General features: G+C 43.3%; 2 protein-coding genes across 2 annotated transcripts in view; one reads left to right on the top strand and one right to left on the bottom strand.

The window, feature by feature from the left end:
- Nucleotides 1-9,191: 9,191 nt before the first annotated feature.
- Nucleotides 9,192-26,475, top strand: part of TDRD9 (tudor domain containing 9) — a 176,838-nt gene continuing 159,554 nt past the window's right edge. The window contains exon 1 of the mRNA XM_065403724.1: nt 9,192-9,346. Coding sequence (XP_065259796.1) covers nt 9,192-9,346 — 155 coding nt within the window. The remainder of the gene's footprint in view (nt 9,347-26,475) is intronic.
- On the bottom strand, nt 13,860-15,267 carry RD3L (RD3 like). Its single transcript, XM_065403726.1, has 2 exons — nt 14,969-15,267; nt 13,860-14,157 (listed from the first exon to the last, which is right to left on the bottom strand). The coding sequence occupies exons 1-2, from the start codon at nt 15,265-15,267 to the stop codon at nt 13,860-13,862; spliced, it is 597 nt and encodes a 198-aa protein (XP_065259798.1).

Raw genomic sequence — 26,475 nt, 5'->3', positions numbered from 1 at the left:
TGCAGAAAGAGCAGCCTGTTGGAGCTAGCTGGTGGGGGCTTGGAACCAAGGTGGACCGGCAGCCCCCCCATCAGCTCCCTGCTCCCCCAAGTTCCCCTGCGTGGCAGCCGCCCAGCAGGCTATCAATTGCTGGCAGTTCAGCTGTCCCTCCCCCCACTGCCATGTGCTGCTCCTGCCCTCTGCCTTGGAGCTGCTCCCGGGAGCCTCCTGCTCGCTGTGCAGGACGGGAGGCTAATGTCAGGGTGTCCCCCTCCCCCCTGCTTACCCCATCTCCATAGAGCGGGGGGGAGGGGGGGAAGACACAACAGGGCTCAGGACAGAGGGAGCTTGCTGGCAGCAAGGGCTGTCTCAACTTGCTGATCTACTTAAAAAGACAATGTACTTAGAGTGGGGTCAGCGTACTTAAAGGGGCAATGCGCATCTCTCTCACACACACAGGGTGTACGTCTATCTCTATCTGCCTTGCTGTCTTGCCTCCCTCCATTTGTTCTGCCTTGTAGAGTGTGAGGCTACATTAACAACAATGTGTTAACCCTTGAGGGCTCAGCCGAGTACTTGTCCATCATTTAGCAGTAAGGCATTCCCTGGGAAATATCCCACCCTCTGACTTCACCACCTCAATCAAGCTTCACAATCATCATTGCTGTGTACAGTATTAAATTGTTTAAAACTTATAGTGTGTGTGTGTGTGTGTGTGTGTGTGTGTGTGTGTGTGTGTGTGTGTGTGTATTAGTCTTTTTTTCTGGTGAAAAAAATTTCCCTGGAACCAACCCCCCTCCCCGCCATCTACATTAATTTATATGGGGGAAATTGGATTCACTTAACATCATTTCACTTAAAGTTGCATTTTTCAGGAACATAACTACAATGTTAAGTGAGGAGTTACTGTACTGCAATCTCTTTATTGTGAAAGTGCAACTTACAAACGTAGATTTTTTTGTTATGTAACTGCACTCAAAAACAAAACAGTGGAAAACTTCAGAGCCTACAAGTCCACTCAGTCCTACTTCTTGTTCAGCCAATTGTTAAGACAAACAAGTTTGTTTACATTTACAGGAGATAATGCTGCCCTCTTCTTATTTACAATGTCACCAGAAAGTGAGAACAGGCATTTGCATGGCACTTTCGTAGCCGGCGTTGCAAGGTAATTACGTGCCAGATATGCTAAACGTTCATATGCTCCTTCACACTTCAGCCACCATTCCAGAGGACAGGCTTCCATGCTGATGATGGTTAAAAAAATAATGCATTAATTAAATTTGTGACTAAACTCCTTGGGGGAGAATTGTATGTCCCCTGATCTGTTTTACCTGCATTCTGCCATATATTTCATGTTATAGCAGTCTCGGATGATGACCCAGCACACGTTGTTCATTTTAAGAACACTTTCACTGCAGAGATGATGCAAAGAAAAATGCAAAGAAGGTACCAATGTGAGATTTCTAAAAATAGCTACAGCACTCAACCCAAGATTTAAGAATCTGAAGTGCCTTCCAGAATCTGAGAGGGATGCGGTGTGGAGCATGCTTTCAGAAATCTTAAAAGAGCAACAGTCCAATGCGGAAACTACAGAACCCGAACGACCAAAAAAGAAAATCAACTTTCAGCTGGTGGCATCTGACTCAGATGATGAAAATGAACATGCGTCGGTCCGCACTGCTTTGGATTGTTATTGAGCAGAATGCGTCAGCAGCATGGACGCACATTCCCTGGAATGGTGGTTGAAACATGAACGGGCGTATGAATCTTTAGCGCATCTGGCATGTAAATATCTTGCAACACTGGCTACAACAGTGCCATGCGATCGCCTGTTCTCACTTTCAGGTGACATTGTAAACAAGAAGCGGGCAGCACTATCTCCTGCAAATCAAACAAACTTGTTTGTCTGAGCGATTGGCTGAACACGAAGTAGGACTGAGTGGACTTGCAGGCTCTACAATTTTAGTTTTATTTTTGAATGCAGTTTTTTTGGTACATAATTCTACATTTGTAAGTTCAACTTTCATGATAAAGAGATTTCACTACAGTACTTGTATTAGGTGAATTGAAAAATACTATGTTTTTTTTACAGTGCAAATACTTGTAATCAAAAGTAAATATAAAGTGAGCACTGTACACTTTGTATTCTGTGTTGTAATTGAAATCAATATATTTGGAAGTGTAGAAAACATCCAAAAATATTTAAATAAATGGTATTCTATTATTGTTTAACAGTGCGATTAATGGCGTGATTAATTGCAATTAATTTTTTTAATTGCTCGACAACACTAATTAGTACACTTCATGGACTAATTGCCCTCGAAAAGTTCCATTGGTTTTCAGATTTAAAAAAGAGTCAAACTACTAAACCGTAAAAAAAAAATAATCAAAAAAAAAAAAAAAATCACAGCTTTAACCTTGAAGACACTTGCCATTCAGGATGCAGTTGCAGGAGTAAATAAACTTTGACTTAACACAGGTATACACTAAAATCTTTTGCCTGAACAGTAATGTTGATTAGAAGTGTAATTTTTAGAGACATTTCTATACCAGCAAAAGCCCTAGTGTAGATACAGGTGCAGTGGCACAGAAGTGCTTTTGCCTTTATAGTTTACTTCACTTTGGGAACCAGTATAAGCTATAATGGCAAAAGCACTCTTTTTTGCTGATATAAGCTGTATCTGCATGAGGAGGGTTTGCTGGTATAGCTTTCCCAATAAACCTTTTCTAGTGTCTGGCCTTAGTGAGGTGATAAAGCAACTGCTGATGATTTTAAATAAAATATTTGGGCATTTCCAGACAATTAATTTCAACAGTTTTATTTACAACAAAGGTTTCAAACAAAGTACACTAAAGCTAAGATTGAAACAATGTAACTTACCACCAAAGGAAAGTTTGTAATAGGCATAGGCGGTTAAGGCCAACCCAACCCATATTTCCTGGTAAACCGTAGTGTAGTAAATCCTCATGGTGCCCCACGTTTTAGTAAAATATTTTAACATCTGAAAGTTATAAAAAAAAAAATGGTCATGATGATGAATTTTGCTATTACATCCTCACCTGATGTTTTGCATGAATAAAGAAAGTATTTGTTGTCTCTTGAATCAGGACAAAATAAATAAGGAACTTTATATTTAAAGGAAACATTTAATGGTATCCATAAATAGGGTTTTAAAATAGTAACCATTTAACAGTTAAACGGTTTATCAGTTAAACGGTTAACAGTTAAGCAGTTCATATGGGGGGAAATATGGGTGCGAGCGGTGCTGCAGCATCCCCACGTTTTACACGGAGCCCCGGCTGCCAGTCCTGTGCCCGGGGTCCCGGCCGCATGACGGCAGTGGAGTCCCAGGCATAGGATGCCGGGCAGCAGCAGAGTTTAATTGTTAACCGAAACAGATAAGACTGAGCTTATCGGTTAACCGGTTAAACTTTTACATCTCTATCCCTAAGCTAAATTTAGTTTAATTTCCTATGTTTTTATTTTAAAGTTTATTGTATTAATTGAATGCTTGTGAAAAGTGCACATATATACACACCCCCGGGAACTGAAGTTCTCTATTGCCAAACCAAACAATTGTATTAGATGAAATCAAGGTCAAGAGTACATATCAACACCAAAGGTAAAAAACAGTAGAATGATGTAATTAATATCCCCAAACCAAGCATTAAAAACCCAGAAAATTCAGAGTTAAAGTTACAAGGGGCTGCTGGGTGCTACCACAATAAAAAGAAAGATGAATAATGATAATGGGTCAAGTAATCTACCACTGAGTGCTCTTGACACATGTCCACTCATCCTAAGGCTGCTCACGACTCATTGCAACCAACAGAATTGTTGCATACAAATTAGCAAAGGGTGGTGATTCATTGAATCATAGAATCTCATGGCTGGAAGGGACCTCAGGAGGTCATCTAGTCCAGGGGTCTCAAACTCATGGCCTGTGGGGTTCTTGCGTGCAGCCCGCCAAGCTCCCCCTCCCCCGCGCCGCTCCCTGAAGCGGCTGAACTACTGTATATCCCTGCAGCCCCGAGCAGGGGGGTGGGAGGCGAGTAGACGGCTCTGTGCTCTTGCAGTTCCCATTGGCTGGGAACTGGGAACTGCGGCCAATGGGAGCTTTGGGGGAGGTACCTGTAGGAGCAGCAAGAGCAGCGCATGGTGCCGCCCCCCCCCCCCTCCCGGGACTCCAGCTGCTTCCTGGAGCGGAGCGAGGCCGGGGACAGGGCAGGCAGGCAGGGAGCCTGCCCTGACCGCGGTGCATGGCGCTGCCACCCTCGATCCGCTCTAGGTAAGCAGCGCTGGGCCGGAACCCGTATCCTGCACCCCAACCCCCTGCCTGGAGCCCCTTGCCACACACTGCACCCCAACCCCCTGCCTGGAGCCCCTTGCCACACACTGCACCCCAACTCCCTGCTGCACCCCTCACCCACCCCAACTCTCTGCCCTGAGCCCCCTGCCGCACCCTGCACTTCCTGCCCTGAGCCCCCTCGTGCCCTGCACACCTCCTGCACTCCCTGCCCTGAGCTCCCGCCGCACCCTGCACATCTCCTGCACCCCACCCCCCAATTCCCTGCCGTACCCTGCATACCTCCTGCACCTCAACTCCCTGCCCTGAGCCCCCGCCACACCCCACCCCCCTCCTGCACCCCCTGGGGACAGGGAGGGGGCAGAGTTGGGGTGAGGACTTCAGGGAAGGGGTTGGAATGGGGGCAGGGAAGGGGTGAGAAGAGGCAAGGTGGGGCAGGGGGGGCCTCATGGAAGGGGTGGAGTGGGGGCAGGGCCAGGGCCAGGGGCAGCAAGTGGGGGGTGTCAGTGATGCGGCCCTCGGGCCAATGCACTAGTCCTCATGGGGGACTGGGAGGAAGTAATTTTAAATTAAGAATAATCAAGATCCCCTTCCTCCCTTTACCCCAAGCCAAAGTGAAAGAGCAAAGGGTCTTACCTAGATTTACTTAAAAATAGTCGAGGGGCGATAGAGTAAGAACATGGTCCAGAACAACAGATGCCCATCCCTGTTCTACTGAGATTTAATAAATAAATACATTTAATTAAGAATCTAACATTTCCTTTCCCAACATGGCACGTTCACCTTTACTCAGAAAAGCAGAATACATAGTTTTATGAGGCTGCTGAAAATACCATTTGACAGACAGTACGGAGGTAATTAAAATGAACACCATTACTCCAAGTACACTATCTTTGAGACATGGCCATGTTTTATACTCATTATGTTCACGGATTTAGTATTTACAAACATTTTCGTGAAAAACATGAGATATTTTAATATAACTTCTTCTCAACACTCCAACACTCCCAAGACATGGGAGTATATATAAGAGCACCATACTGCAGAATACTTTACATTTCTGTAACATTTTACCTTGAGAAGCCTGAAGCATTTAACAAACTATACACACAGCACATCTAAACTAAGCACATGTGGATAAAGGACAGCAGCTAGTGCACTGCAAAACTGTAAGAAGGAAGGACAGAGTTTGCAGGGGACTTTAAGTCCAGGTTCCACTGACCTATTTGCTAATAGTAAATAGGAGACTCTTCCTGGCATATATGTGGGGAGAAAGTGGGAGAAGGGGAAAAGGAGGTGAGACTAATGTCATCTTTGAAGCAGAGACCATCTTTCTTTTTGTTCAAAAATAACAGGAGTACTTGTGGCACCTTAGAGACTAACAAATTTATTAGAGCATAAGCTTTCGTGGGCTACAACCCACTTCTTCGGATGCATATAGAGTGAAACATATATTGAGGAGATATATATACACACATACAGAGAGCATGAACAGGTGGGAGTTGTCTTACCAACTCTGAGAGGCCAATTAAGTAAGAGAGGAGGGGGGAAAAAAAAAAAAAAAAAAACTTTTGAAGTGATAATCAAGATAGCCCAGTACAGACAGTTTGATAAGAAGCAAGTGTGAGAATACTTACAAGGGGAGATAGATTCAATGTTTGTAATGGCTCAGCCATTCCCAATCCCTATTTAGCCCTGAGTTGATTGTGTCTAGTTTGCATATCAATTCCAGCTCAGCAGTCTCTCGTTGGAGTCTGTTTTTGAAGTTTTTCTGTTTTAAGATAGCCACCCGCAGGTCTGTCAAAGAATGGCCAGACAGGTTAAAGTGTTCTCCCACTGGTTTTTGAGTATTATGGTTCCTGATGTCAGATTTGTGTCCATTAATTCTTTTGCGTAGAGACTGTCCGGTTTGGCCCTGGCCAAAAGAATTAATGGACACAAATCTGACATCAGGAACCATAATACTCAAAAACCAGTGGGAGAACACTTTAACCTGTCTGGCCATTCTTTGACAGACCTGCGGGTGGCTATCTTAAAACAGAAAAACTTCAAAAACAGACTCCAACGAGAGACTGCTGAGCTGGAATTGATATGCAAACTAGACACAATCAACTCAGGGCTAAATAGGGATTGGGAATGGCTGAGCCATTACAAACATTGAATCTATCTCCCCTTGTAAGTATTCTCACACTTGCTTCTTATCAAACTGTCTGTACTGGGCTATCTTGATTATCACTTCAAAAGTTTTTTTTTTTTTTTTTCCCCCCCTCCTCTCTTACTTAATTGGCCTCTCAGAGTTGGTAAGACAACTCCCACCTGTTCATGCTCTCTGTATGTGTGTATATATATCTCCTCAATATATGTTTCACTCTATATGCATCCGAAGAAGTGGGTTGTAGCCCACGAAAGCTTATGCTCTAATAAATTTGTTAGTCTCTAAGGTGCCACAAGTACTCCTGTTATTTTTGAGGATACAGACTAACACGGCTGCTACTCTGAAACCTTTCTTTTTGTTGTTTGCTTACAGTGCCAAGCAAAACGTTGTCCTGGTTCATTACTAGAGCTTCAAAGCACTATGCTACCACAAATAGGCAATATGTAAGCATTTGTTTAAAAGGACATTTAACCCTTACTGCTGTGAAAAACTTCTGAATACACAGCAATGCAATGATGTCTTCCCTGGACTGTGGAGAGACAGCTCTATTACACCTGTTAGCTTTCCTGATATTAAGCTGAATGAAAAAACTAGTGTTGTGTTTTCACTTCTGCTATTCAGAACCACGAGAAAGATTGCATACATTTCAAATGGCTTCTGCTTAGAACAAGGGTTAGGAGGCAATGCAGACTAACAGACGCATATACCTATCAAAGCAACAGGAGGCTGTGACGTAAAAGGAAAAAAAAGGAACATATATGGACAAAATGCTTTCTCTCCCACTAGCAACCAAATAAAGCAGGGTGTACAACTTCAAATTTGTATTGCATTAATAGGCTAAAATGAAATCCCCACTAAATAAACACACTAAAAATCTCAGCACCCTTCAGCTACCGGGGGGGGGGGGGGGGGAACCCGGGCACTCTACAAGGTATTGGCCCATCTTTTACATCAGCTTCTGGCTACTAGGTGCTAATACAGCTGCGGAGCCCTGGCCTGTTCACTCGAGAAGTGCTTTGGGATCTGAAGCATCGCTGCAGAGCAGAGAAGGCCTTTGCGAAGGCCTCACCCACCATGAAGTGCCTGCCACCCCGTCCATCCACCTTGGAGGGGAAACGTGCATCACCACGGAGGGAACCCCGAGTTTGTAGGCTGCCGAGCAACGTAACTTGCCAGGACACAGCCCCCGGATTTCTTCCCCAACTGCCGGGCCGGCTCCTCTCCTACCCCTCCCCCCCGGCTTCTTGGCAGCCGGGCCCGGCTCCGGCATGAATCCCGCGGGCCTACAGCGCCCGAGGAAGGCCGCAGCCGCGCTCGCGGCAGACCTGGGGGAACCCGCCTTCCCTCAGCTCCCTCAGCAGGACGAACCAGGCCGAACCCACCTTGGAACCGGTGACACACGGGCGGTTGGCGAAGGTCACGGAATGGAACTGCCGCTGCTGCCGCGCTCGGGACGCTGGGAAAAGAACCGCCAACGAGAGGAGAAGCTAGAACGTCTCCGGCGGCGGCGGCGGCGCCCCTCCCCCTAGGCCAGAGAGGAGCGGGAGCCACAGGCACCCTAGCAAGCCCCGCTACCTCAGCTAAAGTGCGCTCTGCCCTCGCCTCAGCGCCCCCTGCCGGCAAGGGCCCCTCAGCGCCCTTCCCCCGCCGCGCTCCCCTGCCGTGCAACCTACCCAGTGACCTTCCCTCCCCCACTGCACCCCTGTCTCAACGCCCTGTCTCTTATTGCGCCCCCTGCCGGGAGAAACCCGCTCAGCCCCCTGCCAATTGCCATAAAGCCTGCTCGAGGCCCTGCCATCCCCACAGCACCCGCTACTGCGGAAGAGCCCGCTCAGCGCTATGCCCACCATTACTCCCCCAGGAGGAGATCGTTCAGACCCCTGCCCTTCCCCTATAGCCCTTGGGGGGTGGGGGGGAGGGAGCACGCTCAGCTGTTCCTTCAGTGCGACTTCAACCCAGCGCAATAGCCCCCCTGCACTGCCCCGATGGAGAGGAACCCCAACAGCCCTTAGTCCACCCCACAGCGCCTCCTGCGGGAAGGAGCACAACCCGTGTCATAGAATCATAGATTATTAGGGTTGGAAGGGACCTCAGGAGATCATCTAGTCCAACCCCCTGCTCAAAGCAGGATCAATCCCCAACTAAATCCCCAAATGGCCCCCTCAAGGATTGAACTCACAATTGTCCTGCACGGCCTTCCCCATGCAGTCTGGGGGATGGCTTGTTTTAGAGGCAGGGAGTGGGATTTGCCAGGTGGGAGTCATACGGGTTATGGGGTGTGTGTAATTTATGGGGGTGGTTACAGGGGGATGCTATTGTCCAGGAGATGCTAGGGGCATTTGCTGACCGTGGCTGGGATTCAGGGAGGGAGAGGTGCATTACCCTGGCATGCGGGAGACATTGGCAGGGATGCAGGAAAGAAAGGGTGCAGTTGGTGCCCTACTAGAGGTGGGAGGGGAGGAAGCTGTAGTGGGGGGGTTATCCATAGCACTGCACGAAGGAATTGTAAGGACCAAGGAGAGATGTGAAGGGAACTTCGCGCAAGGCAGCGCAGAACACTAAACACCTCGCGTCCTGGCCGCGGCTGCGCAGTGTGAGCACGTGGCTGGAGGGCGGGGCTGCAGGGGGCGGAGCCAGCCGACCGCGCGGGGTGCATGTGGCGGGCCAAGGGCTCCGTGAGTTCGGGTCCGGCCGGCTGTCGCGCGGGAAACCTGACCTCTAGCCCGGCTCTTTACGGCCCGGGCCCCGCCATGCTGCGGAAGCTCACCCTCGACCAGATCAGTGACTGGTTCACTCTCGGCAAGAGCGTCACCAACGTCGAGTTACTGGGCGGTGAGCCTCAGGCCGCCGTGTCCGCCCCCCGCCGCGGCGCCAGGCCCGCAGTGCGGGAGCCGCCCGCTGCCGGGTGAGTGTGGGAGCCGCTCGGGGAGGGGAGCGGTGCAGTGGTTTGACCTCGCTGCCGGGTCGGGGTTATTCCCCCTGCTTTTGACACGGATCTGGAGCGGGCCCCAGCTGTGGCCTGCCCCACTGCTGTGGCTCTTTCCTTGGGCGGGGAGGTGGTGGGGAGCGGCCTGGGGATTAGCGGCAATAGAAAACTCTCTCTGCCCTGGTATCGCAGACGGGGACCTTTGGCCCTGCCGAGGCTCCTGAGCAGCGGCGGGGAAGGAGATGGTCTGGCCCTGCTGTGGGGCTTGAACTGGGAGAGCCCTGGAGGATTGCCAGGGGTGGGCTAGTACTAGGACAAAACTATCGTGGGCCAAAACAGGCACACATTTGAGAAACGGAGCTATGAGGTGGGAGCTAAGATAGAGTGAAGTTCTTGAGAGACCACTAATTACAAGAGTGAAGTTATCTTAGCACATTTGGTTTGCCAGAAGATGTTACTTCTTCACAAGCCACAAGGTGGGTATGTCCTACTTGAGGTTATTCAAACCTCCTCCCTGTTATCTGAATCCTTTCTTTTCCCCACATGTAGCTCATGTTGGGAGGAGTGTGGGGGGCAAAGAAAGGATTCAGATACCATGGAGATTTGGATAATAGAGAGTAGGTACGCCTGGCCAGGACTGTGAGGAGGAGGATGAGCCTCTGCAGCTCTGATGTCGTGGGAGTGAGTGAGCAGGGCTGTGACAGAGGAGCTGCAGAGGACTTTCTGTGCTGCCACAGTGCTGGTCACACCCGATCCCTGAAGGCTCCAGATTCAGGGAAGGCTGTGGACTTGGCAGAGCAGAGTCCTGGCTTGGGGGCTGGTCTCTGCTCCTCCAGAACCGCAGCCATGCTGTCACACATTGGGCTTGCAATAATCGGGAGGGCAGGAGTGGCAGCAAAAGGAGCCCTCTGCAGCCTGCTGTTACAGGAGTGAATGAGCAGGGTCATGACAGCGGAGCTGCAAAGGTCTTGCTGCCACTCCTGCACTTATCCAAACACCCAATTATCTGAATAAAATCTCTGTCCCCCATGCTATTCGGATAATTGGGAGTATACTATACTCATAAATCTTTGTGTCTAACTGTGAATACTCTGCTGTTGATCTCACTGTTTGAGGCTAGCCTTCTTTGGAAGCCCATGTTAGTTATAGACTGCAGCAGAGTGATGCTTTGACCACTAAGTGATTGATTTTTCAGCCTTGATACCCTGACCGAACAAGGAAGTAGTTTCACAACTCCTTTACCTTTTTTTATTAGAAAATGGCAAAATAGAAAGATACTACTACTTAAGTGGACTCCCATAGCAGAGATCTAGTGCATATAACTAAAATGTTCATTGTATTAAAAAAAATTAGCTTTTTTTTTTTTTTTTTTTGAGCTACACCAGAGAAGGTCAACTCTGGAATGCTAATATATAGCATGTCGGAGCCCTGGAATTGTAAACATTCAATTACTTTTCACTGTCTCTTGCAGAGAGAAAGCTCAAAGTATAACTTCTTGGTCATTTGGGACATTTGACAGTGGGGAAAAAAAAGTCCATCAAAAGGCTCAACAGGTTAATCCCCTCTCTTAGGTCTCAGGAATCATGGGATATGCCCCTTTCACTTCTTCCCACCAAAGTCTCCCTGTTCTCACACAGTCATTGCTCCCTGTGGACTTCCTGAGAATTGTAGGAAAGGAACTCTGCTTCTGCAGACCTGAGTGTTGCATGATGGTGAGGCTAGAGTGAGCGACCAGGAGAGTGTTCATTCCCTTCCTTTAGACCTACTTGATATGCTCATTAGTTTCAGGAGGCTTTTTGTAGGGCTGCTGCCATTATGAGATGTAAGCTCATTGGGGACCCATCCCCCCCTCTGGGTATGTCTGCACAACCTGTGGCAGTGAGTCTCAGAGCCTGGGTCAACAGACCTGGGCTTGTGCTATGGTGCTAAAAACAGCCGTGTAAACCTTGCAGCTCAGTTCCAAGTGCAGCTGTTTCCTGAGTGTGCATCTCTGACTTGCTGCTGGTTGTAGCATAGATATACTCGCTGAGCTTTAGGATGCTTTGTGAGGGTTCACTCTCGTTTCCCAGTGTTTGTCATAGACTCTCCAATGAGTTAGTAAATATTCTAAAAAGAACGAGGAGTACCTGTTGCACCTTAGAGACTAACAAATTTATTTGAGCATAAGCTTTCATGGGCTAAAACCCACTTCATCGGATGCATGCAGTGGAAAATACAGTAGGAAGATGTGTATATATATATATATATATAGAGAGAGAGAGAGAGAATGAAAAAATGGGTGTTGCCATACCAACTGTAACGAGAGTAATTAATTAAGGTAAGCTTTTAGGTGAGCTATTATCAGCAGAAGGAAAAAAAACTTTTGTAGTGATAATCAGGATGGCCCATTTCCAACAGTTGACAAGAAGGTGTGAGTAACAGTAGGGGGGAAAAATGAGCATGGAGAAACAGTTTTTACTTTGCATAATGACCCATCCACTCCCAGTCTTTATTCAAGCCTAATCTAAAGCTCAGAAGGTATGGAGAGGCCTGTTCCTATGGGTGTGGAAAACTATTCCATGTCTAGAGTTATAGGCAGTTATAAGAGTATAAGCTCTTAGGAAAACGAATTCTTGCTTAACTAAACTTTCAGAAAAAAAATTATATTTTTTGAGACTGTCTTGCAAACACTAAATGAAGGCAAGGTAGAAGATAGTGACCTTTATCTCATGAGTGTGTTTTCCAGGTAGTTTTTCGTACTTGGAATGTTCTTTGTATTTCCAAGCATTTCAAAGTTTAGTGTGTTAAAAATTCTAATGTGTTCTTGTTTTGTCTACTCAACCTTAACTTCATTGTAACCTTTATTTTTTAATCTGGAAATCTATAGATGAATATCTCTCAAAGCTTCAGTTGTCCTTTCTCTACGTGTTGAGGAACTCTATCGAAGTGTCTTACTGGTATACTGTAGTAGGAGAATAAGCAGAGGAAGTGTTTCTCCATAGTGCCTTTGTGAAAAGACACTTAGAATTGGGGCCAATTTTTCTTTTTTAATGGTGTGACAGACTAACAAAAGGAAAGAACATCTGGAGAAAGAAGCTTTTCGTGTAACAAAAGTGTGCAGAAATCTTTCTTCTGTGATGGTGGGAGTTAAATCTAGCCCTTTCACAATTGCAGCAAAAGTGGGTTTTTGCGTCATGTTCATTCATTTTTCTGCTCTAATTGTGCCAGTTGCGGCCACAGTTACTACATGCCACTTAGGTTGCCTACCCTTGTATTAGACTCATCACATGCTTGCCAAAGGCAGCATGCGAGCTGATTTTTCAGTGGCACTCACACTGCCTGGGTCCTGGCCACCGGTCCGGGGGGCTCTGCATTTTAATTTAATTTTAAATGAAGCTTTACATACAACAATAGTTTAGTTATATATTATAGAGTTATAGAAAGAGACCTTCTAAAAACATTAAAATGTATTACTGGCACGCGAAACCTTAAATTAGAGTGAATAAATGAAGACTCGGCACACCACTTCTGAAAGGTTGCCGAGCCTTGGTCTAATAGAACTTTATTATGACCCCATATTGATGGCTTGGGGCAACAACTAAAATTTAAACTTACGTGTGTGTGTTTTTTTTTTTTAATTTCAAATGCTCAAGTAATGTATATCCTCTGGAACAGGTTTTCAGACTCATTCACCACTATAGAAAGCTGATTCTGTAAGATACCAAATCACTGAAAGTTATTCTGCAGCCCTGATTAAGAATTAACTTTTTCAAAGAAAAGCAAGGAGATGAAGTAAAACCACGTTTATTTTGAAATAAAAAGGTATCTCCAAATCTCTTCAAGGAGAGAGAACCAGCCAGTAAAGCTAGTTAAATATCCAGATTGTTTCTCTTCATTTGAGGAGCTTTGCAGTATTGCAACATATGCAGAAAACCGTTCAGAAAACTAACCATAAACAGTACAATGTTATAACGTTTGATTATTTTCTCTTTACAAGTTCTTGTTGGACTTGTGAAATAGTTTTCATCATCAGAACTTCTCCTCAGTTATATTGAATAAATCGATTACTGTTTTAAAGCGTACCTCACACACTGTATATTGTTTTCCTTAGAAGAATCTCAAAAAACTATGTAGATTACTGAACAGAAGTCCCTGCTAACATTTTGCACAGTGATCGGATTTTGAAATATGGATAATGGCTATTGCTTGTTACAGTAGATGCTATAGGTACAGTACAAACAGGATAGTTTCAATATTTTTTGGAAAGATCTACAGTTATATTTTTTATCTCTTTATATTAAAAGGTTCCTTTAAACACAACATCCTTGGAATAGTAATGGTAAAAAGGGTAATGATTTTAATTAAAGTTTGTAAAATGTATAGAGACTATAATTAGGGATTTAAAATTCTGAGGTTGCAACAAAGGGGAGCATGTCATATTTCTTATTCCTATATGTTTTTACGTCTCTGAATTGGGATGATAAAAGGGAATTCAGATAACTGAAGAAAAATTTTAACTAGATGGATAGTAATATGGAAGATTCCAGATTCGGTGAGAAAAAGTGGGAAACATGCTCTGTGTATTTTTGTCAACGTAACTTGAAACTGTGGGAATTTCATCTTTGTCCGATTTGTTAGAGCTGTCACCAGGCACTGTGAAGTGTTCAGAGCAATTTGTATTCCATACATCTACCAGTTGGTCTTGTTGGTTTTCCTTCTCAATAGTAGTTAGGAAATCTTTTAAAACTTGCTTGAATATGTAGACTATTTCCCAAGGTAAGACATCATTTTCTGCCAAAACTTCACGAAATCTAGAAACAAACAAAAAAAAAGAATTGAAATCTAATTTGTCAGTGCTGAAAACTATTCCAGCACACTTTTCTTCCTCTTCCTTTTTTTAGGGGAAAAAACTATTTTCTAGCCTCACTTGTTTCTTTTCTTCTAAAAAAAAGAAGAGAAAAATAAAAAAGCTCCTACAATGCATTTGGATGCAGTACAACTGTTAAGATCAGTGGATACTAGGGTGGTTTTTTTTTGTTATTGTTTTTTATTAAGCCATCTTGGTAAATTGATTCAAACTGACTTTGCCCTCAAGTATTTTCTGGGCTTTAAAGGGAGCATAGGTCTGGAAAATATATAAAAATACATCATTTGGGGAATTTATATATAAAAATCCCATAGAAAAAGTTAATTATTAATGTGTGTTTTAACTAAATGTTGAGACATGCTTAATTGCAATCCCTTTAAAATGTGAAGAGATTGGAGGCTTGAATGTAAAATGTTGTTGTGTTAATACTCTAACTCAATTCTGTGGTCATCAGGTAAATGATGGGTGTCAGATGTCTAAGCATTGTATACCTCGCTGGTACTTTGAAGATCATGCAATAAAAAGGCATTATAGAAGACAGTGTACTGTGTTATAAAATTAAAGAGTTTTATTTCTAGAAAAGCTATAGGAAGCTATACAAATAAGTCTCCATTTAAATTTCTAATCATTGTTACTTTGGGGAAAAAAACACAACCAAATTTTAACAACTTTGAACTGGAATGTTGAACTAGAGTAAGGGGGAAATTAATTGCCTAGAAAGTGACAATTACAATAATAAGAAAGAAAATTGTTACCTGCTAAGAACAGTTCCAGTTTGGCAAGGTTGAATTTGTGAACAAAGGACTTCAAGCTGCCTTTGTTCAGTAGCTGGGATTGTGGCTTGCGGATTTTGGTAGTTCTTCAACCAGTTGTAATCCACACCATTTTTCTGGACTTTTTGTTCATTTTCAATCTCTTGTACTAATCTTTCACGCTCTTTCAGGTGCCATTTCAATTCCCTCAGCAGGGTCTTGGTCACTACTTCTGAGCCAGGATATTGTGCAGATTTGTAGGAATCATTTTTTGACCATTTCATCCAACCAAAAAGCGGCATTTTTTTAGCTATGAGAAGATTGAACATTATAGCGCTTTGTATTGTAAACTGTAGTGTTTGTTTTCCATGAAAAAGATTAATGGAAAATTCAGAATGCTTTATGTGGTGCATTGATATAGATGGGCATATGCTCAATGTTAAAATATTTTGCAATACACTTTAAGAAGTAACTGATCAAAGCCTCCAAACTCAAATTAAATCTGACACGTTACAATTTTTACAAAGATTGAAAGAGACTTGTAGCAGTTCATCTCTTCAATTGTTTTATCTGCACCATTAAATCATACTAAAATTTACTAGACTTTGAAACTGAATTGTCATCCGAAGTAGAAAATATCATTTGATAAATTGTCACCCTGAAATGCTTTTAATATATGATATTCAAAATAATAAACTTGCAGTTAAAGCAATTCTTAAGCAGTTGTTGATCAATTTTTAGAGATAGGTAGTGTGATTCTGCATTTTTCACTCTTTAAAATTCCATACCTGTATTTTATTTTAAATACATTTTCTTATTTACTCATTAGCATCTGGAAAACTATAATAGAAATAGTTTAAATTATATATTTTTATTATGTAGGTGTAACTTGTAGTCATATTTATTACAAAACAGTATACTAACTTGGGTAAAATAACATACTGTACCTTTGATGCACTTGTTTGTGAACAAGTTGTTGCGGTTGAGTTTGCTTGAATTGAGATCTCTTCTTATTCTAGCATATTCTGTTTCCAGACTGTAGCCACTATTGAAAGAAAAAGGGTTTCCCCATTTACTCACTTAAACTGTGCTTGGAAGAATAACTATCTGGACTGAGCATGAGGTTTCGATTCCTTCTGTTTTTAAGCTTAATTCATCTTGTAAAGTAGAGAGAAATCCTGTTGACCTAGCATTGGCAACCAAGTACTTTCCACAGAGTCCATTAAGGTCTCCTACCTTTGAATTGAGTTCTGCCTATGGCAGCAATTTAAAAAAAGATGGCAGCGATTTCAGATGCTTGTTGCTAAATACATCCAAAGGTATTGTTGGTCGTCAGACGAATAATGGTATCTGAAGCAGCTACAGATGCGCTCCTAGCTAAAGTTAAGACTGTCGCATGATGTGATGCTTGGCTGTGCATAGCTGTAGGTCACAATTTGGTGCTGTATTTTTATGCCTTTAGAGCTCTAAAAATAGCTGTTCCTTTTATTGTCTGTCTAAACTTTCTGATCATTTAGATGCTAAAGATTTTTCCTCTTCTGTTAGTGTGGGGGAAATATATATTAGGCTGTTTCTGTTTACAGTTGTAAATGTGTAACAGTAATCATTTTCTGGTTAGATCTTGTGAAAGCTCATCTTAACTGAGCAGTGACAGTAAAGAGCGACTTACAAGGTAGTTGCTCAGAGATTTTTAGGCTATTGTAATACTCTGTTTTCTGATGAATTTCATCTCATGGTATTAAAACTGTTTTTAGTTGTAGTGTTTAGCTGTTAGCATTTTTAATTATCATTTCAAATGTAGTTAAAGAAGCAACTTTGCAACACTACAGTACCCCATGGAAAATATATTAATCTAATTATAATGGATAAAGGGTTAGAACAATGGCGTAAATTAAATTCAGACTGAAGTAAAAACAGGATTTTAAGTCTTACCATAGACTTTTTTTCCTCCCTTAACTGAACGTGTATCTCTTGTTCTTTTTTCTTGTTGATTATATTGGAAAATATCCACTTTACGATTCATTTTCAGGGATGATATTGTTCATGCTAAAGGTCGCTGAAGCAGCCATTTTCCGTTCCAGTTATCAGGTCTGTTCCTATTAATCTAAACAGCAGGCATGATATATGAAATGCCTTCTATTCTGCTCTCTGTATTGTTTGTTTTAATGACTCTCTCTTCTCCTATAAGTATTGTTCTCTCCTGCTTTTACCTCTCCACTGTTTTGTTGAACTGTTGGAAGAACAGGGGTTGTGTAAATCTGTTCCAAATGTCATACAACATAAAGGATGACGTGTATGGATGTTATTAAAGCTGATACTACTTATACATTGGAAAAATTCAGATGTCAGTATTAATCATCTTCAACTGGAAGGTTTTCACATTGCATTGTATATGGTACTATGAAAAAGGAAAAGAGCTGGGCTTATAATGACAGAACTGTCGTCACAAATTTTCAGTTGAAATTAAAATGTTTCCTGCCACCTCTCTTCCAGTATAGTTAGTGTGTCACCACTTTTTTTCCCCAAAAAGTATATCAAATTGTATTGTATCAGAAAATAAACTGTTGTACAATACATAGATTCATAGATTCTAGGACTGGAAGGGACCTCGAGAGGTCATTGAGTCCAGTCCCCTGCCCTCATGGCAGGACCAAATACTGTCTAGACCATCCCTGATAGACATTTATCTAACCTACTCTTAAATATCTCCAGCGATGGAGATTCCACAACCTCCCTAGGCAATTTATTCCAGTGTTTAACCACCCTGACAGTTAGGAACTTTTTCCTAATGTCCAACCTAAACCTCCCTTCCTGCAGTTTAAGCCCATTGCTTCTTGTTCTATCCTCAGAGGCTAAGGTGAACAAGTTTTCTCCCTCCTCCTTATGACACCCTTTTAGATACCTGAAAACTGCTATCATGTCCCCTCTCAGTCTTCTCTTTTCCAAACTAAACAAACCCAATTCTTTCAGCCTTCCTTCATAGGTCATGTTTGCAAGACCTTTAATCATTCTTGTTGCTCTTCTCTGGACCCTCTCCAGTTTCTCCACATCTTTCTTGAAATGCAGTGCCCAGAACTGGACACAATACTCCAGTTGAGGCCTAACCAGCGCAGAGTAGAGCAGAAGAATGACTTCTCGTGTCTTGCTCACAACACACCTGTTAATACATCCCAGAATCACGTTTGCTTTTTTTGCAACAGCATCACACTGTTGACTCATATTTAGCTTGTGGTCCACTATAACCCCTAGATCCCTTTCTGCCGTACTCCTTCCTAGACAGTCTCTTCCCATTCTGTATGTGTGAAACTGATTTTTCCTTCCTAAGTGGAGCACTTTGCATTTATCTTTATTAAACTTCATCCTGTTTACCTCAGACCCTTTCTCCAATTTGTCCAGGTCATTTTGAATTATGACCCTGTCCTCCAAAGCAGTTGCAATCCCTCCCAGTTTGGTATCATCTGCAAACTTAATAAGCATAATTTCTATGCCAATATCTAAGTCGTTAATGAAGATACTGAACAGAGCCGGTCCCAAAACAGATCCCTGCGGAACCACACTCGTTATGCCTTTTCAGCAGGATTGGGAACCATTAATAACAACTCTCTGAGTACGGTTATCGAGCCAGTTATGCACCCACCTTATAGTAGCTTCATCTAAATTGTATTTGCCTAGTTTATCGATAAGAATATCATGCAAGACCGTATCAAATGCCTTACTAAAGTCTAGGTATACCACATCCACAGCTTCTCCCTTATCCACAAGACTCGTTATCCTATCAAAGAAAGCTGTCAGATTGGTTTGACATGATTTGTTCTTTACAAATCCATGCTGGCTATTCCCTATCACCTTACCACCTTCCAAGTGTTTGCAGATGATTTCCTTAATTACTTGCTCCATTATCTTCCCTGGCACAGAAGTTAAACTAAGTGGTCTGTAGTTTCCTGGGTTGTTTTTATTTCCCTTTTTATAGATGGGCACTATATTTGCCCTTTTCCAGTCTTCTGGAATCTCTCCCGTCTCCCATGATTTTCCAAAGATAATAGCAAGAGGCTTAGATACCTCCTCTATTAGCTCCTTGAGTATTCATGGACAATATAAACTTTAAAAAGCAAGAAGGTGAATACTGGAAAACACATGACTTTAAAACCACAGTGAGCAGTCTTTAAAGATATTGTATCTACAGTGCTTTGCTTGTTACCTTAATGTATTTTGTGGGGATATAAATTGAAAATGTTTAACATTCTACTGGCATAAAACAGTGAAACTCAGCATCCATACTATATATGCCTTCATATAAACTTCAGATCCCGATTCAGTGAGGAATTAGGGATGATTCAAAGCAGAGCAATAGGTTAATCTGGTCTGATATCCAGTGGCCAATCCTGAATGCTTTCTCGGGAGGCGCAATTCCTCCCACTTACCAGAGTACCCTTAGGTGGACATTTCTGCTTGGCCTCAGCTGGTAAATTGGCTTATACCCTGAAGTATTAAGGAATTTTATCAGAATTAGTAAATTATAGCTGCTATTATTACTTACATAAATAAATTCTTATTAAAAATTACTAAGCTGTTTGCCTGAATGATATCCTTCACGTAGTTCCATAGTTAAATTACACATGGCACAAAGTATTTCCTTTTTAACATTAAATATGTGGCCTTTAAATTGTGAGTGCTCTCTGGTTCTTATTTTATTGGAAATAGATGCATCTAACTGGCTTTTTTGAGATCATTCATTATGTTAGCAATCTGTACTCTCTCTCCTCACTCTTGTTTTTCCTTCCTCACCTAGTAGACCTAGGGGAAAACTTTCAAAAGCACTTAAATCACACTTTCAAAAGTGATTTAGGCACTTAGGAGCATAGGTCTCATTGACTTTAAGACTTAGGAACCTAAGTAACTTCTGAAAATTTTACCCGTAGTCCTTTAACCTCCTTCTCTCCACCCACCCCCAAATCAGTACATTTTTACCATTTTCATTGTCCTCCTCTGAATCTTTCTCGGTCATTTTAAAGATATAATGACCAAAACTATGTGTAATACTTAGGTGAAACCATACCATCAGTTGATACAATTCTGTATATTTTTCCTATCTCTTGCTCAATACAGCAGAATTTATTTTGCTGCTGCAGATCGAGCAGATGTCTTCAATTAGTTTTCCACAATATTTTTTATCTCTTTCCTGAGATAAATAAACTAATCAGTATATAGAAAAATCTCATATTGTAGGCTTACCTTGCAATTTTCTCTAACTTAAACTGCCCATTGTGTTGCCCAGTTATCTAGTTTCTTTACGTTCTTCAGGAATTGATCACAATCCTTCCTATACATTTACTAATTTAAATTTTGTCATCAAATTGTTACCACACCATTTACCTCCTTTTCTAGATCACAGTAAATTTATGGAATGCTATTTCTAGTATTCTACTTGGGGTGCCCCACTGTTATACATGTGGCGAGTTGGCGATGGACTCAACCGTTGCTGCTTCTCCATTTTAATTAATAATAGCCCTTTCTGAACTTCAGTGGTAGCTCCTCTTGTTACGCAGATAAGGCCAGAAGGCAGCCAGTCACCTTTTGGACTCACTAGCCTTCTCTCCCATCTCCATTTCCTAGACTTCCTCTTGACTTGTTTAGCAGGGCAGCTGTGTGTTCATTCGTGCGCTCTCTCGTAGCAAGAAGTGCATGTGCCAGAGTGAACTACTTGCTTGAATCTCTTTAAGCAGTTTTGATAAGATCCTTCCTTATGAATATGTTTTGAACAGAATTGGTCCCAGTACAGACCCCTGGGGGACACCACTATTTATCTCTTTCCATTCTGAAAATGGACTATTTATTCCTACCCTTTGTCTCTTATCTTTTAACTACTTACTGATCCATAAGAGGACCTGTCTTATTCCATGACTGCTTACTTTGCTTAAGAGCCTTTGGTTAGGGACTGTGTGAAAGACTTTCTAAAAGTCCAAGTACACTATATCCACTGGATCACCCTTATTGACATGCTTGTTGACCCCCCTCAAAGAATTCTAGTAGATTGGTTGAAACTATAGTAAAGAACAGAATTATCAGACACATATATGAACATGATTAGTTGGAGGAAGAGGCAACATGGTTTTTGTAGAGGGAAATCATGCCTCACCAATTTGCCTTGTACTGAAGTTAGGCTTACCGGCCTGTAATTGCCAGGATTGGCTCTGGAGCCTTTTTAAAAAATTGGCATCACATTAGCTATCCTCCAGTCATCTGGTACAGAAGCTGATTTAAATTATAGGTTACATACCACAGTTCTGCAATTTCAAATTTGAGTTCCTTCAGAACTCTTGGATGAATACCATCTGGTCCTGGTGACTTATTACTGTTTAATTGATCAGTTTGTTCCAAAACCTTCTCTTAATGACACCTCAATCTGGGCCAGTTGCTCAGATTTGTCACCTAAAAAAATGGCTCAGGTTTGGGACTCTCCCTCACATCCTCAGAACACTGATACAAAGAATTAATTTATTTTCTCCGGAATGGCCTTATCATCCTTGAGTGCTCTTCTAGCATTTCAATTGTCCAGTGGCCCCACTGATTGCTTAGCAGGCTTCCTGCTTCTGGTGTACTTCATTTTTTTTTTCTGTTTCTTTTTGTGTCTTTAGCCAGCTGTTCTTCAAATTCTTTTTTGGCCTTCCTAATTATATTTTTACACTTCACTTGCCAGAGTTTATGCTCCTTTCTATTTTCCTCAATTGGATTTAACTTCCAATTTTTTTAAAGGATGCCTTTTTGTCTCTATCCACTTCTGTTACTTTATTGTTTAGCCACAGTGGCACTGTTTTGGTCCTCTCTCTGTTTTTTAATTTGGCATATACATGGTTCAAAAAAGAACTAGATAAATTCATGGAGGATAGGTCCATCAGTGGCTTTTAGTCAGGCTGGACAGGGATGGTGTCCCTAGTCTCTGTTTGCCAGAAGCTGGGAATGGGTGACGGGGGATGGGTCACTTGATGATTACCTGTTCTGGTCATTCCTTCTAAAGCACCTGGCTTTGGCCACTGTCGAAAGACAGGATACTGGGCTAGATGGACCTTTGGGCTGACCCAGTATGGCCGTTCTTATGTTCTTACATTTAAATTGAGCCTCTAAACTTTAAAAAGTTTCCATGCAGCTTGTAGGGATTTCACCTTTGGCACTGTACCTTCTAATTTCTGTTTAACTTCCTCATTTTTGTGTAGTTCCCCTTTCTGAAATTAAATACTACTATGGTGGGCTGCTGTAGTGTTCCCCCTCTCCTGCAGGGTGAGGGGGACAGGGCAGAGATAGTCCAGTCAAAACCATAGAAAGTTATCTGAATGCTGAAAGGACCAAGGATCCTTGCTTTGGCTAGTTCTGCCCCTAACTGCTGAAGTCTCTGGCTGGATCCTCTTTGCAGTTTTCTACCAAGCCTGCACAGCAGGGGGTATGATCAGTTACTAAAAGTGTGTCTATGAGACACTGGGTGTTTAAATGGAAAGCTAAATTACAGTTCCCAGTGTAGAATCCTCTGTAGCTGCTTCTACTAAGTCCTCATCTGCCTCTTTGAAGCCACGCTCTTCCTAGGATAATTTAGACTGGAAGTGGAGCTCTGGGGAGGAACTTTGAGCTGGTGGCCACCCAAATGACTTGATCTATTCCCTGAGCATTTCACAGTCACTATCTCCATCCTGGTCCCTACTGTTATATTCTTATTTTTCAAGCATGGAATTACTATCCATATAGATTCTATGGTACAGTTAGGTTAATTTAATACTCCTGGGGGAATTCTGCGCTACTGTGCACGCGCAGAATTCATGTCCCCCTGCAGATTTCTTTGCTTCCCTACAGCAAAATGACTTTCTGACAGAAAAGCAAAGGGAAGCTTCATGAGTGGTCACATGTCTCTCCCCAGCAGTGCGGTTGTATCGTTTCAGGCACCCAGAGCACCCAGTGGAGAGGTAAATCACTCCGGGGGGAGGGGCTGGGGATTCCTAAAGCTGGTGGCTCCTACCTTGCACCGGGCTCAGCTACTAGCTTCCTCTTTACTGTAAGGAGCCGTTGGGGCTGGGACAGACGCATTCCCAGAGACCTCCCCTGGCAGCAGGAAGCTTTCTGCCCCCATTGCTTCTCAGCCACAAGGGGGAGAGGTCACTGTATGGGGAGCTGCTCCCCTGTCCACCCAACCCTTGTGCATCTCGCCCCCCCCATAGTCAGATCCCCCTCACCAAGCCTCACTCCCTCTGCACCCAGAATGCCCCCACCAAGCCCCCCATACCCCAACCCAACTGAGCCTCACCCCCTGCATCCAGAGCCCTCTGCACCCAGACCCCTCCACCAAGCCCCATCCTCCCTGCATCTAGACCCTCATCCCTGAACCAAGACCACCCCCCTGCTGAGCCTGCCATACTCCAACTCCCACCCTGACAAACCCCTTCCGCCCTGCACCTGGACCACCCTGTCGAGCCTGCTGTACATAGATCTCCACCCCACTGAGCCACAACTAGCTTCGCCTGGACCCCCAACCCCCTAAGCCTCATTCCCCCAGCACCTAAAACCCCCCTTGCCGAGCCCCATGTAGCGCTCCAGCCACTTTCACCTGCACCCTCCAGCAAGCCCCTGTGCATCCAGATCTCCCCCCACACCTGGACCCCCCCTTCTGAGCCCCCCCCCCAACAGAACCCTCTCACCCTACACCAAGCCCCTCTACACTTGGATCCTGCCGGGCTGAACCAGCTTGCCCCACACCTGGATTGAGGGCCATGGCTGGGTGTGTATGAGTGTCCCTCTCACTTGCTATCTTGGTGTGCCTGGTGTGGAGGGGTAGGGCCCTGGAGTGTTTTTGGGGCAGGCCCGGCCCTTGCACTGTGTCAGGGTTGGGTACAGCCTCACCGCTGAGTCCCTGTCCTGTGGGGGGGGCATGCAGGGTGATCTCCCACCTCTGGGCAGCCAGTGGCCTGTGCTCCCACCTGCCATGCTGGAGCCTGCACATTTATTTATTGACAAATAAAATAAGCAGAATTTTGCAGAATTTAAAAATATTGTGTGCAGAAATTTTATATTTTTGTTGCAGAATTCCCTCAGGAGTAATTTAAGATTTTTTCTTCATTTGACTCTATGCTTTCTTTCACATATAGTGCCACTCCTCCGCCAGTTTTACCTGTTCTGTCCTGCCGATATACAGTAACTCTTCACTTAACGATGTAGTTATGTTCTTGAAAAATGCAACTTTAAGCAAAACGATGTTAAGCGAATCCAATTTTTCCTTAAGAATTAATATAAATGTGTGTGGGGGTTAGGTTCCAGGGAAAAAATTTTCCCTAGACAAAAGACATTCTATACATATACAGTATAAGTTTTAAACTTAAACAGTTTAATACAGGTATAAGTTTTAAACAATTTTAAACAAACAGTTTAATACTGCACTCCGCAACGATGATTGTGAAGCTTGGTTGAGGTGGTAGAGTCAGAGGGTGGAAGAGGGTGGATCGTCTGGCTGCTCTTCTTGCTGTTCTTGCTGAACTTTTCCAGCTTGAAAAAACACATCTAGAGATTGTTTTGCTTTCCTTTTTTTTTTAATTTGTAAATTTCTTTATAGCAATTCATTACATGACCAACTCTCCTAATCACTTTGGAGCTGCGTTCCCTGTCGGGATGGTCATCACTAAGGATTTGCAAGCCAGCTTCAGTGATTCGGAAAGCTTCAGAAAGACATTTGGCAGTCAAATTTTGGTGGGTTTTTCTTCTTTTACTCCTTGGCCCTCTTCTTCCATTGCTCTCATCACCTCTAGTCGCATCAGATCTTCATTGGTTAGCTCTTCTCCATGTGATTGCAGAAGTTATGTAATGTCAGATTCTTCCACCTCATCAAAACCCGCCTTCTTGGCCAAGCCAAGGATATCTTTCTTCATAGCGAGGACAGCATCTTTAAATCCTTTTAAGTCATTGACACATTCAGGCCGCAACATCCCCCACACACTGTTCATGCATGCCTGAGTAACTTCAGCCCAGGACTCACTGATGTTATTGATGCATTTGAGGATGTTGTAGTCATGCCAAAATTGCTGAATCGTAGGCTTGCCTTCCCCATTGGTGCCTCTGATGAGCTAGTTGAAAGTATGGCATAAGTAATGTGCCTTAAATGCAGCGATGGCTCCTTGGTCCATGGGTTGGATGAGTGATGTGGTGTTAGGTGGCAGAAAGACAACTTTGATGTTTTCGCACAAGTCGTCCAGGTTGATTGGATGACCCGATGCATTATCAATAAGTAATAAAATCTTGAAATCAAGATTTTCCTTGGCACAGTATTCCTTCCATGCAGAGACAGCATAGAGAGTCAGCCATTCTGAAAAAATAGCTCCAGTTATCTGTCCGTCCTTACTGGATCTCCAAATGACCGGAAGGTGTTCCTTTGAAAATCCCTTGAGAGTGCGTGGTGTTTCGGATTGCTCACTGTCAGTGGTTTCATCTTCATGTCTCTGGCAGCATTACCACCTAGAAGCAAGGTTAGGCGGTCTTTAGCTGCTTTAAATCCAGGTGCTGTCTTCTCCTCTTTGGAAATGTAAGTCCATTCAGGCATCCTCTTCCAGTAGAGGCCCGTTTCATCGACATTGAAGACTTGCTTAGGGGAGTAGTCACCTTCTTCAATTATTTTCTTGATATAGGGAATTTTTTAGCTGCTGCAGTATCGGCATTAGCCGCCTCGCCGGACATCTTGATGTTATGCAGGTGGAAGCGCCTCTTGAACCAATCAAACCATCCACGACATGCTGTGAACATCTCTGTTCCTGATCCTTCACCTTGGTCTCTCTTCAAATTGTCATACACACTTTTTGCCTTTAGCTTGTATCACTAGCAAATTTAGAGGTATGTTCTGCTGGTTTTGGTCCTCTATCCACACTGAGACAAGAAGCTCCATGTTTTCCATCAAAGTACTTCTTGATTGACTTATTTTAGTAGCACTAAGTGGTGTTATACACCGAGCACTAGCCCTGATCTTGTCGGCATTATTCCGAATTGTTCTCACAGTGGTCGGAGTAAGACCTAGAGTGATGTCAATGTCTACTGCATGCTCGCCTGCATCAAAATGCCTTAAAATGTCTAATTTAGTACCCAAACTAATGATTTTCCTGGTTTTCTTATTGCTAGTGGTACTGCTACTGCTAGGCACTCCATTATCACTTGCTGGGCGTTTTTGACTCATGATGCTGTGTGATACTGTACAGTACAATCACAATGAGCCCTCCATTATTACATTTAAAACAGACTTGCACAGGGACACTGGAACAATGTCCTATGTCAGCTCCTTGAGCCCCTTCTGTTTCTTTCTCATGCACGTTACAGCAGCTCCCCTTTCACCAAATCTCCCTGCAGTCACTAATCAGAGGATTTCTGGGGACCTGCTCATGAGCTTTTCCTAAAGCAACCGTGTTGATATCAGGTGCGATATTTCCCAGGGAATGCCTTGCTGCTAAATGATGATCTAGCCCTCGGCTGAGCCCTCAAGGGTTAACACATTGTTA

The sequence above is a fragment of the Emys orbicularis genome, chromosome 4 (genome assembly GCF_028017835.1).
Source record: "Emys orbicularis isolate rEmyOrb1 chromosome 4, rEmyOrb1.hap1, whole genome shotgun sequence".
In the NCBI taxonomy this organism is placed as follows: Eukaryota; Metazoa; Chordata; order Testudines; family Emydidae; genus Emys; species Emys orbicularis.
The sequence above is the reverse complement of the archived record's forward strand: the minus strand, read 5'-3'. Positions and strand labels throughout refer to the sequence as shown.

Bases quoted from the DNA above. Each gene is read 5' to 3' on its own strand.
- RD3L (XM_065403726.1), bottom strand. From the start codon at position 15,267: ATGCCGCTTTTTGGTTGGATGAAATGGTCAAAAAATGATTCCTACAAA. The intron at 14,158-14,968 runs GTAACAATTTTC...GTTTGTTTCTAG, and splicing joins ACTGGAACTGTTCTTAGCAG to ATTTCGTGAAGTTTTGGCAG.